The following is a 13002-nucleotide window of genomic DNA, read 5'->3' on the forward strand; positions in this document are numbered from 1 at the left end:
CTTCAGTCGCTGGCCAGCCTGAAAATGGCCCTCAGCCCTCACCCAGACTGGCCAGGCACCCCAGTGGGGACCCCCACCCTAAAGGGGGTGTGACCAGCTGCAAACAGCCATCAGCCCCTCACCCAGGTTGGCCAGGCACCCAAGCGGGACCCCCACCCTGATCCAGGACACCCTTCAAGGCAAACCAGCCGGCCCCCACCCGTGCACCAGGCCTCTATCCTATATAGTAAAAGGGTAATATGCAAACTGACCCTAACAGCAGAAAGACTGGGAATGACTGGTCACTATGACACACACTGACCACCAGGGGGCAGACGCTCAATGCAGGAGCTGCCCTCTGGTGGTCAGTCACTTCCACATGGAGGAGCTCTGCTCAGCCACAAGCCAGGCTGATGGCAGCCAGTAGAACGGTGGTGGTGGGAGCCTCTCCTGCCTCCTCAGCAGCACTAAGCATGTCCGACTGTGGCTTAGGTCTGCTCCCCGCTGGCAAGTGGACATCCCCCAAGGGCTGTGGGGCTGTCTGACTGCCATCTTAGGCCCAATCCCCCGGGGAGCAGGCCTAAGCCAGCAGATAATACCCATAAGTTCTAAAGAGGAGGGAAAAAATTACTTTGGGAAATTTCCTAATGCTGATACTTTAGAAACTTTCATTGAACTCCTTTCTTTTTTCTTTTTTAAATATATTTTATTGATTTTTTACAGAGAGGAAGGGAGAGAGATAGAGAGTTAGAAACATCGATGAGAGAGAAACATCGATCAGCTGCTCCTGCACATCTCCTACTGGGGATGTGCCCACAACCCAGGTACATGCCCTTGACCGGAATCGAACCTGGGACCTTTCAGTCCACAGGCTGACGCTCTATCCATTGAGCCAAACCGGTTTTCGGCTGAACTCCTTTCTTAATTGTTCATAATTGTTATTCCTAGGTTCTTACAATTTATTTACAAGACAAAAAAAAACAATTTCTGTTTAGTGAACTTAAAATCTAAAATAAAAAACAAGAATTATACAAAGTCCCATTAACAAACCTTAAAACGTTCTACTTTGTAACTCACTAATTTTATATACTTGCCATTTTGCTTCCTGATATTATGCAAACACTCCAAAATGTGGTGTGTTTAAGACACTAAACAAATTGACAAAACATTTTTATTTTTATTGAAATAAATTTGAGCATGACTCATTTGGTGAATTGCCTTCTTCAGAATGAGTTTATTTATATAATCAACCAGTGAATTGAAAACAGAAACAAATACCATATGTTTTAGGTTTTGCTAAAGTGCTAATTGTTGTTATATATAATTCATTTTTTATTTTAAAAGTTTGTTTTAACACTTTCTTAATTCTCTGGAATTTTACATATGGTAAAAGCAAGATAGAAGAATTGTAAACATCTTTTCACAAATGTCATTTAAGATTACATATTGTTCTCCTATGCACTTGTAAGAAAAATTGCATAATTGGTGTTAACTTATTTTGCTTATTTACTATCAGCTTGCAGCTTTTTAATCTTTGAAGGATTTGAAAAAGTATTTTTATATTTCTTGGTTATTATAGAAAACGTTGATAATTTTATATTTATATATTTTAGTTTCTGTATTTGTAAGCTTACATCATTCAAAGGTCTTTTTATCTGGTTTCTAGCTATTTGTGATAATATCCTATGAATTAGTTTTAAATTAAAAGAATCTCTTATGGGGAGAAAATTGCTTGTAATGTTTGTTCATTAAAGCAGCAAGTCAATTTTTTTTCTACCATCGTCACTTATTAGCAGTTCACTTTGTGTATTTATGATACTGTTCAGTGCCTGCTTTTTCCACATAATTTCTCTTAGAGATATGTACATGTAGATCTGGCTCATTCTTTTTAATGATTTCATTCTGTTCTGATTTGGGATATTCCCTAATTCATTTGACCAGTCCCTGTTAATGAATATCCAAATTGCCGGTACCAGGAGCAAACTGGAAACAAGGCAATAATGAACGTTTTTGTGCATTCATCTTGATGTACTTATCTAAATATAGCTGCCTGTAGGACATAACTACAAGTGCTATTATTGGGCCAAAAGGCCTACACAGTTTTAATTTTTAAAAAAATATATTTTTTTATTGACTTCAGAGTAGAAGGGAAAGGGAGAGTTAGAAACATCAATGAGAGAGAATCATTGATCAGCTGCTTCCTGCATGCCCCCCACTGGGGATCGAGCTCACAACCCAGGCATGTGCCCTTGACCACAATCGAACCCAGGACCCTCTAGTCCAAGGGTCCTCAAACTACGGCCCGCGGGCCACATGCAAATACAAATATTGTATTTGTTCCCGTTTTGTTTTTTTACTTCAAAATAAGATATGTGCAGTGTGCATAGGAATTTGTTCATAGTTTTTTTTTTTTTAACTATAGTCCGGCCCTCCAACAGTCTGAGGGACAGTGAACTGGCCCCCTGTTTAAAAAGTTTGAGGACCCCTGCTCTAGTCTGTTCTATCCACTGAGTCAAACTAGACAGGGCCACAGTTTTAATTTTGATAAGATAATGTCACACTGCCCTCTAGGGACATTACAAAGATTTGTAATTCCACTTTGAAGAGTATGGAAGTAGGCACTTAAAAAGAAACTCGCAGACACAGACAACAAAATGAACGGTGGTTACCAGAGGGGCAGTGGGTGGGAGGGAGGATGAAGAAACCAGACTTTGGGGTGATGAGCAAACAATAGAGTACACAAATGTCAAATTATAGTCTTGTACACCTGCAAATTATATAATGTTACTAGAGGGCCCGGTGCATGACATTCGTGCACTGGGGAGGGGGGGTGTCCCTCAGCCTGGCCTGTGCCCTCTTGCAGTCCGGGACCCCTCGGGGGATGTCCACCTGCCGGCTTAGGCCCGGGTTGCAGGTTCAATCCCCAGTGTGGGGTGTGCAGGAGGCGGCCGATCCATGATAGTCTCCCATCACTGATGTTTCAATAAAAAATAAAAAATAGGTATTTTTAAATGTATTTTTTTTATAAAAGTATATATTTTTTAAAAATTGCTTTACAGCCTGACTGGCATAGCTCAGTGGTAGAACATTAACCCATGAACCAGGAGGTCCCAGTTTGATTCCCAGTCACGGCACATTCCCCGGTTACAGGCTCAACCCCCCAGTTTGCGGTGTGCAGGAGGCAGCCAATCAATGAGTCTCTCTCATCATTGATATTTTTCTCTTTCTTCCTCTCTGAAAGCAATAAAAAAATATTTTTTTTAAAACTTGCTTTACAGGAGGGAAAACAACATAGTGGAAATTGCAAAGATAAGCATGAGAACTCTGTTAGGAGAGCCAAAGTTACTGCCTTACACTTTATTCCTGCTGTTTAGAACTACATGATGGAAAAGCGGGCATTTTGTGGTATCCCAGGCTCTAGAGTAGTGCTTAGAATAGGTGCTCAAGGCATGCTGGCTGAATGGATTGGTGAATTTATGGAAACAGTGTGTCATGTGACACTACCTAGAGACACTGAAATCTTTGTACCTCAGGTGAAACTCAAATTTTTGTATTTATTATTCCATAGGGGGTTGACGTCTTCCAGTCAGAGACCTCGAGAAGACAGCTGGTTAAAATCCTTATTTGTCCGGAAAGTTGATCCAAGAAAAGATGCTCACTCTAATCTCCTAGCCAAAAGGGAAACAAGCAGTCTATACAAAATACAGTGTGAGTGATAGGTCTGCTATCTTCACAGTTGACTTTTCTCCCTTTGTTCATAAGTTCATCGTGGAATTTTCTTTTGTTTCAGTTCACAATGTTAAACCGGAATGCCTAGAAGCATACAACAAAATTTGGTGTGTATACCAAACTATCGTTTACTTGGGGAAAATAATGATTTTAATATTTGTTAGTTTTCAACCAGCACTTGTAGCAGAGTGAGATCTTTGTTCCATTTTCTTAAAGCTGAACGCTCAGAGGCTTCTTAAATTGAGCTCTGCGTGGGATTACAAAGGGCATTTTGTAAGCACTCAGACAGTAAATCATCACATAAGCTACAAACCTTAGAATGTTACTAGACTCAGGGTTGGAAGGAACCTTGCAAGGTTGTCTAGTCCATCACCTCATCCAGTGCTTGAGTCCTTTCCGCACACCTTCCTGCCTGCCTGTGCCTAGATACATTCATACATTCCGTCTCTGGCAGCTTTGAGTGTTAGGAATTAGAACTTGTGTCCCTGCGACTTCCATTGTTTCCCATTTTACTTCTCAGTAAAACTGTCCCGTTTGCATGTAGCTGCCATTTCTTCCCACATCTTGCATTCGCCAGGATTCAAGCCCCTTCAGCAGGTTCTCATGATTTGTGACCCATATGTACTTACAGAACTTGTAAACTTTTAGACTAAAGAGAAAAGTAAGTGTATCAGTTCTTAATTAAATTAATAGAAATAGTATTTTAATGAGCAAATATAATTTAAAAGCTTTTTTTTTTTTTTTTTTACCTTTAAAATCTGCTACTTTCATAAGGGAAGAATGATTCTGTCACCAGAATCAGCAAAATTTTCAGAAGCAAAAACCTGTTGTTTTATTTTTGGATGTGGTTTGTGTAATAACATTAGTAAAGAATTTCTTACTGCAGCACAATTTTCTTTGTTAAAAAATGCCCTTAAAAAGGCAGACACTTATTTTCTAAATCTTTTCTCATAAAATGAAATTATTTCTCTATGCTGATGTTTCCTTGAGTTATCTTCCCTGTCCTGTTTTTATTCATCTCCTGTCTCAGATTTCTGTCTGTTCATAATTCTATTTGGATGTCTTGCTCTTCCTTCAAACTCAACAGATAGAATCACCTTGCTCTTTCAACATCGCTGTATGTGTCAATCACCATGGTTTTATTTAACCCTTTCCTTAGTTGTTTGTGATTAGTTAGTTACTAAAGGCTGTGTGTTCTCCATTTGACACGTATTTTAGTTCTCTGCTTTTTCCTTCTCCATCTCTTTTTCCCAGCCTGTTGAGCCCCATTTCCAAGTACCTCCTTTCTGACTCCTTCCTGGACTTGTAGCTGTATCTATACTTCCACCTCAACCTGTAATCCATTGTGCAAAACTTTGTCAACTTGATCTGCCTGAGTTGTTTTCTCCTTCCTCTTGTTGTTTTTCTCCTTTCTCTGAAACTTCAGCAGCTCCTTGTTTTCAGTACTTAGAGTACTGCCTGGTTTGTTGGGGCCCCAACAATGAGGTTCTTTCCAACCTATCCAGTTCTGGGTATAGGTATTACCTACCTTACAACCTCCGGGTAAGGCCAGGGCTTCCAAAAGCAGGTTGGGGGCTTCCCACAAAGAGGGTTGGCTGCAAATCCATGGGTGACTTTGTATTGGTGAAAACCTACGCCCCACTGGCAGCCCCCTTCCTGGACCCACCTGGGTCATTTGTACAGGCTTCCGCCTACACTGGCTCCAGTTCAGGGTTATTTACTTCCTGCGCATGCCATACGACCAAAAGGAAGCCCCTTTCATTTCCCTAACAATCCCAGCCCCAATTCCCATTAATCTCCTCTTGGTTCTGAACATAAGTCTATATGAGTCAGTACAGTGACCACACCATGTGTATTTTTAGAAGGGTGGCATTTACTTTTATGGGTGTTTAGTTAGACATAGACCATTCTAACCTTTTCTCTGTTGACTGTTAGTATACACCAGTGATGGCGAACCTTTTGAGCTACGCATGTCAGCATTTTGAAAAACCCTAACTTAACTCTGGTGCCGTGTCACATACAGAAATTTTTTGATATTTGCAACCATAGTAAAACAAAGTCTTATATTTTTTATATTTATTTTATATATTTAAATGCCATTTAACAAAGAAAAATCAACCAAAAAAATGAGTTCGCATGTCACCTCTGACACGCGTGTCATAGTTTCGCCATCACTGGTATACACCCTATCCTGGTGCCCCAGCTCTAGTGGTGACTATTAGTTTACTGTCACTCAGTGTCAGCAAATAATTTGAACTGGTTCCAATTCTGATCCTTGATGTCTTTTTGTATCCATTGTTGAACCTGTATTATACTTTTTATCATAATTTTTCTATTCAAAAAAAGAAAGGCTTAGCTTTTCTCTTGGCATGGCAGCTTTTCTCTTTACATGCCTTTCCCTGTAAATTAGAATCTGCTCTATAGGAAGGTTTCTATAGAACCAAGCTCTGATACCTCTGTTCAGGTAATACGTTGCCATGACCTGGCGTGGCTTTGCCTCTGCTCTCTGCAGTCAGTGGTAATGGAATGGGTGGTGTGTCTGGTGTGGAATTATGTGATACGCTCAGATCCCCTCGGTTGGTTGCATTGAATAGAACCTAATCATTGCTTTCTGTTGTATTTTTCATTTGGATTCTACTGTCACGAAATGTCCTTTGGAACTATTGAAATTGTGTTGTGTTCTAGCTCTGTCTTCCTCCTTACTTACGGCCGACTTTTCTCTGCCCCGTTACCGCTGCCTGATTGTGCTGTCTCCCCTGACTTAAACATTACTTTCTTCCCTTTCTTATTTTTCCCATGTTCTTTTCCTACTATTTCCATTTCCCTTATTCTTCTATCTTTGAATCCAGCAAAACTTGGCTTTTATAAACATCACCATTCTTAAGTACTTCTTTCTGGAATGGCAAATGGCACCCATAGTTCCTAGAATCTTGGAACCTTTAGCTCTTTATCATTTTTATCACTATACTCAAGTTGGGGGTATCAGAAACCTAAGCTTCTGATAAGTGGGGTATCAGAGTAGAACAGAATTCAGCGAAAAGGTTAATTTTGCATGTTGTTTTAACATAAATATATTCTGAGGTAAATTATCAGAACATGGAGTAGGTGACCTTTTTCCTGTTACTGATCATGTGTTGTCCACCTGGTATAATTTTGTTGGTTGTTTAATTAGTGTTGCTATCTCTTCTCTTTAAGTCAAGAGGTGTTGCCAAAGATTCATGAAGATAAACATTACCCTTGTACTTTGGTGGGGACTTGGAACACGTGGTATGGCGAGCAGGATCAAGCTGGTAGGAAGCAGAAGTCTTTGGAATAAACACTTGTTCCTTAAGCCGTTATATAATATTTAATTTCATGCTTGTTTTTATAATCAAAGCTTTCCAAGTCTCAGTCTGGTTTTATGGTTAAAGTCCTTTCTCCAGTAATTCATTGCAAAAACTTTTTTATTGTTTTAATATTTGAATCTGTTATTATAACTTTATATTGTAACTCATAGGCAACATATGGCACATTGTACTTTTGTACTGTGTTAATATTATACACGTCTGGAATATTTTCAAGGTAAGAGTATCATGAAACTCTAAATGTATGTTATCTTTTAAAATATATTCCAGTCCACCTCTGGAGGTATGAAGGAGGCTATCCCGCCCTCACGGAGGTCATGAATAAACTCAGAGAAAATCAGGTAATGATTTTGAAAAATGTTTACATTTTTACACTAATGATATAGTGCTGTTAGTACAGAATTAAATGTTTTTTGTAGTAAAAATTTTATTATTTGGACTCTCTGAAGATGTATGCAAACATAAAGTAACCAGTTATAATATTATTAAAATACAGTTCTTTTTTTTTTTCAATTCTCACCTGAGGACATTTTTTTAAAATATATTTTTATTAATTTCAGAGAGGAAGGGAAAGGGAGGGAGAGATAGAATTATCAATGATGAGAGAGAATCATTGATCAGCTGCCTCCTGCACGCCCCACACTGGGGATCGAGCCCACAATCTGGGCATGTGCCCTGACTGGGAATCGAACTGTGACCTCTTGGTTCATAGGTCGACGTTCCACCACTGAGCCACGCTGGCCAAACCTGAGGACATTTTTCATTGATTTTTAGAGAGAGAAAGAGAAACATTGATGTGAGAGAGAAACATTGATAGGTTTCCTCCCATATATGCCCCAACCAGGGCTGGGGATTGATTCCACAACCTAGGTATGTGCCCTGACCAGGAATCAAACCTGGGACCTTTTAGAAGTGTATAGGATGACATTCCTAGCCGCTGAGCCACACCAGCCAGGGCTAAAATAGCAGTTCTCATTCTAAAAGTCAGTTGTACTTAGAAACTGAAAAGCTGGTACTTTGAAACCGGTAAGTCAGCACTCTAGACACAATCAGCCTTTGGTTAACTGACACCTGCTTCAGGAACATCTAACCACATATTCTTTACCTTGGGCTGACTTTGCTATCCTCTCCCTCCCTAACAGGTGCATGTTAGTGGAGAGAATTTTAACAGACAGACATTATTAGGAAAGAAACCCATTTGAAAAAAAAATTTTTTTTATTGATTTTAGAGTGAGAGGAAGGGAGAGGGAGAGTTAGAAACATCAATTGGCTGCCTCCTGCACACCCCTACTGAGGATTGAGCCTGAAACCCGGGCATGCGCCCTTACTAGGAATCAAACCAGCAACCTCTTGGTACATGGGACAATGCTCAACCACTGAACCACACCAGCTGGGCAGGAAAGAAAACCTTTTGTATAGCTTCCCAGTCCAAATATAAATGGCTTTTGGATTCTTTGATTTTGTTTTGCTTTGTTTTTTTGAATTTTTAGGAGTTTATCTGAGCCAAACTTGCCCAGAAGCAAGATCTCAGATACTCCCAATTCTTTGATGGTTTGTAGTCTTCATGTCACTGTTGTTATTACACTGTCACCCTCTGTTAGGAGAACCTAAAAAGTGGGAAATTGCATTTGTTTATATTGTCATTTAAATAATTAGGGTGGCTATGTAGATTGTCATCTAAATCTGGACACCTGAGAGTGAAAGGGAATGGTAATAGTCATTGGGCTGATTTGATAAGATGTAAACTGGGCGCTAGCCAGTTTAGCTCAGTAGATAGAGCATTGGCCTGTGGACCAAAGGGTCCTGGGTTCGATTCCAGTCAAGGGCATGTACCTTGGTTGCAGACTCCTCTCCGGTCCAGGCCCTGGTCGGGGGCGTGCAAGAGATGCAACCAATGGATATGTTTCTCTCACATCGATATTTCTCTCTGTCTTTCCCTCTCTCTTCCATTCTCTCTAAAAGTTCAATGGAAAAATATCCTCGGGTGAGTATTAACCAAAAAATAAAAATAAAAAAAGATGTCAACTGGGACTGTCTCAGGACAGTGGGACCCTATTTGTAATAGTATTCTATTATAGGAGGAATGCAACTGTTACTAAAGCGGGCTTCTGTATAAATACTAGATGATTTCATGAGCACATTTTTTCACTCAAAGGAATTTTTGCATTTCCGGAAGGCAAGAAGCAACATGCTTCTTTCCAGGAAGAATCAGCTGCTATTAGAATTCAGTTTCTGGAATGAGCCTGTTCCACGGCCAGGACCTAATATATATGAACTCAGATCTTACCAACTTCGAGTAAGTACTGAAATATGAGTTAACTGTTCCTCATGAGTACCCTTAATGCTGATAAAAAAGTTGAGTGTACATTCTGTGATTTGTTTGGCATTATATTTTGGCTCGTTGTCACCCCTATCTAGTCCTCTTTTTTTTTTTAATCTTCGTAGTTTCTCATTCTCTTCTGCTTAGCTCTTGTCTTTTCTAATCTTATACATAATACTGATTATTTGACATTATGTAGCATTTCTGTTTTTAAGAGGAAAGACCTAAAATGCAGCACTAGGTACATTATTTAGCATCTAATGTAATTGAGCTAGAGCAACTAGTAAATGTGTGACTATTGAATAAATTGATTCATTAATTTGTTATATTAAAGATTATAAGATTAAAAGGGAATAAATAATATTTTGTAAGACTTTCTAGATGTTCGTCCACTAAATGACTACTAGCAAGAAAGCCCAGATAGCAACATTGTTCAACACTCACCATTATACTGGAAATTCAATGTGATGTCCTTATTAAGTTTACTTAAATAGAATTTTTTTAAAGCTTTTACAATAAAGTCTGAATGAATACCTACCAATAGTTTAATAATTAAGTACATCTGGAGAATGGGCCTAAGCATGGTTTTGATAGCAACCATAACTGAATGACTTATGGTAGGTTTATAGTTGTAGGTGAAACAGTTTATTCTTGTGTTATTATGTGTTAATTACTATATTATTTCCCATACAAACAGCTGTAAACCTACTTTTGCCCCACCCGGTATGTTGTCTTCTTATATGAAGCCATAGACTATTATTTCCACTAGAGGATAAGTATGAACACAGTGAATAATAATATTTTGTTGCATTTTTTAATTTATTACATCTCACATTATTAAAAATTAATTTTTAAGTTAGTTTTCTCATTTGTTATATTACACTTTTATTCTATATTTCTTCATAAGAGGACTAACAAACCAAAATTCAAATCTCTTTTCAGCCAGGAACTATGATTGAATGGGGCAATTACTGGTGAGTATATTACCAAATGGTGAGTTTGTAAGTCGTAGTAATAGATGATATTAGGCCATCATGTTAAGTCTAGGGATAAATTCTGGGGATAATGCTGTGATTTGATACTAGACTATTGTGTTGTTTGACATTTTTATTATGAAATTTTTCAAACATATACAAAACTAGGGAGAATAATCCATGGATTCCCCTCTTTCCATACCCATTACTTAGCTTCAATAATTATCAACACATGGCCAGTCTTGATTGGAGAGGAGCACAAGGGATCTTTTTGCGCAATTGGATTGTAGTAACGGCTGCACAAGCCTGTAAATTTACTTTAAAAACATGGATTGTACACTTACGTGAATTTTATGGTATGTAAAATATACCTTGATAAAGCTACCAATGACATACCTCACTAAAGAGAATTTATACAGGAATCCAGGGATGACTCAAAGTGAGGAAACTGATTAATGTAACACATACAATGAGGCTGGAATTAGGTGCCCAAAACCTGCTCTGGCCTCTGCACCCCCAACACATGCTTCCATGCCGTTGTTAGAGCATTTATCACACCCCAGCAGCGCCTTCAGTGTCCAGTTCTACAGCTGCTTGCAAGGTCTGGCACATCCTGAGTGGTAAGTGTTGAAAGGATGGCAAAAACTAGTGGTCACATAAGAAAAGAAAGTCTGTTGCAGTTGCCATATTGTAGACAAGCTCTGTGCCTTAGTGGAAAGATTATAGTATATTCATGCAGTGGAATTTTATACAGTGGTTAAAGTAAACCTGATCTGTACCTGTTAACAGAGCCATCTTGGAAACACCACATTGAGGAGAGAGTTAAAAATATGTACAACATGATGTCTTTTATGTAAATTTTAAAAAGATTTAACAAAAAAGTTATATAAACAAGATATTTAACAAGAGCTATACAAAAAGATATAACTATTGTTCATAGATACATACATATAAAGTAGAAATATAAAACCATGGACAACAAGACTCATATTCAAGAGCGAGAACTACTTCCAAAGAGTAGTGACTGATGGGGGAGGAAGACGGGGTTGGCGATGAGGAGGAATAAAGAGAGCTACAATGCAAAAAGAGCTGAAGCAAATACAATAAAATGTAGTGTTCATGTTTTAAAAATCTAGGTGACTAGAATGGTTGAAATCCTATATAATAAAACCCTAATATGCAAATTGACCAAACGGCAAGTGACCAGTCACTATGACACACACTGACCACCAGGGGGCAGACACTCAACGCAGGAGTTGCTCCCTGGTGGTCAGTGTGCTCCCATAGGGGGAGCACCACTTAGCCAGAAGCCAGGCTCACAGCTGGCAAGCGCAGTGGTGGTGGCAGAAGCCTCTCCTGCCTTTGCGTCAGCGCTAAGCCATCAGTCAGACATCCCCCGAGGGCTCCTAGACTGCGAGAGGGCACAGGTCGGGCTGAGGGATTCCCCCCCACCCTCCTCCAGTGCACAAATTTCATGCACCGGTCCTCTAGTATTTCATAATTGAAAAATTTTAAATCATCTTAATTCATATTCAGAAGCCATTTGATAAAATTTGACACATTTTATTAGAGATGCTAATTCCTAATTCTAAAAAAGCACTAAAATTAGGAATAAAGAACATTTTATTTAAATCGGGGGTTGGCACAAACTTGTCTGTAAAGGACCAGATAGTAAATACGATAGGCTTTATGGACCTTGCTATGTCGGTCACTGCTACTTAGCTCTGCTGTGTAATGTGAAAGCAACCTCGGGCAGTGTGTAAATGAATAATGTGACTGTGTTCCAACAAACTTTATTTATGGATGCTGAAATTTGAATTTCCTACTTTCATGTGTCATGAAATAAAATTTTGTATTTGTTTTCTTTTTTTCAAGCACTTAAAAATGTGAACACCATTCCTAGTTCCTGGGCCATAAAAACAAGCTGCATAGGGTGGGATTTAGCTCAAGGTCTGTAGTTTGCTGGCCCTGATTTAAATGATAAAACTATTTCTCCATTTTAACAGCTACTTTAAACTTAATGGTGAAACACAAGAAGCATGCTCATTACCATTAAAACAAAATACTACCAACTTTCACCATTATGATCTATAGTAATAAAAGGATAATATGCTAATTAGACTGGATCTCATTCTGGACGAAGCTGGGACTGGAGGGAAGCCTGGGTCCCGGGTGCCTGCCGGCAGCCGGAGGGAAGCCTGGGTCCTGAGTGCCTGCTGGCGGCCGGAGCAAAGCCCAGGTGCCTGCCAGTTGCTGGAGTGAAGTCCAGATCCCAAGTGTCAGAGGAAAGCTGGTGCTGGCAGCTGGGGGAAGAAAGGCCTACTCTTGAACGAATTTCGTGCATCGGGCCTCTAGTTGTATAATAAAAGCGTAATATGCTAATTCGACCAGACAGCCAAACAACCTTCCAGACAAAGCTGGGGCTGCGAGGGCCAAGGCCCTTGCACGAATTTTGTGCATCAGGCCTCTAGTAATTAATTGTATGTTGTATTTGGAAATCCTGACTATTGTAATAAGAGAAAAGACAAGCCAAATATCTACACTAATAAAAGAGAAACATGGTAATTAGTGTACGACCGCTACCCTTTTCATTGGCTAATCAGTGAGTATATGCAAATTAACTGTCAGCCAAGATGGCGGCCGGCAGCCAGGCACT

At 39.3% G+C, this 13002-nt stretch overlaps 1 protein-coding gene across 1 annotated transcript in view; it reads left to right on the forward strand.

Moving 5' to 3' along the window:
- GBAS (glioblastoma amplified sequence) overlaps positions 1–13002 on the forward strand; it is a 31466-nt gene that overhangs the window by 8561 nt on the left and 9903 nt on the right. Inside the window, exons 3-8 of the mRNA XM_014544396.1 lie at positions 3547–3687; positions 3770–3815; positions 6904–6998; positions 7323–7393; positions 9208–9348; positions 10315–10346. Coding sequence (XP_014399882.1) covers positions 3547–3687; positions 3770–3815; positions 6904–6998; positions 7323–7393; positions 9208–9348; positions 10315–10346 — 526 coding nt within the window. The remainder of the gene's footprint in view (positions 1–3546; positions 3688–3769; positions 3816–6903; positions 6999–7322; positions 7394–9207; positions 9349–10314; positions 10347–13002) is intronic.

Source organism: Myotis brandtii, unplaced genomic scaffold, assembly GCF_000412655.1.
Source record: "Myotis brandtii unplaced genomic scaffold, ASM41265v1 scaffold363, whole genome shotgun sequence".
NCBI classification, from domain to species: Eukaryota; Metazoa; Chordata; class Mammalia; order Chiroptera; family Vespertilionidae; genus Myotis; species Myotis brandtii.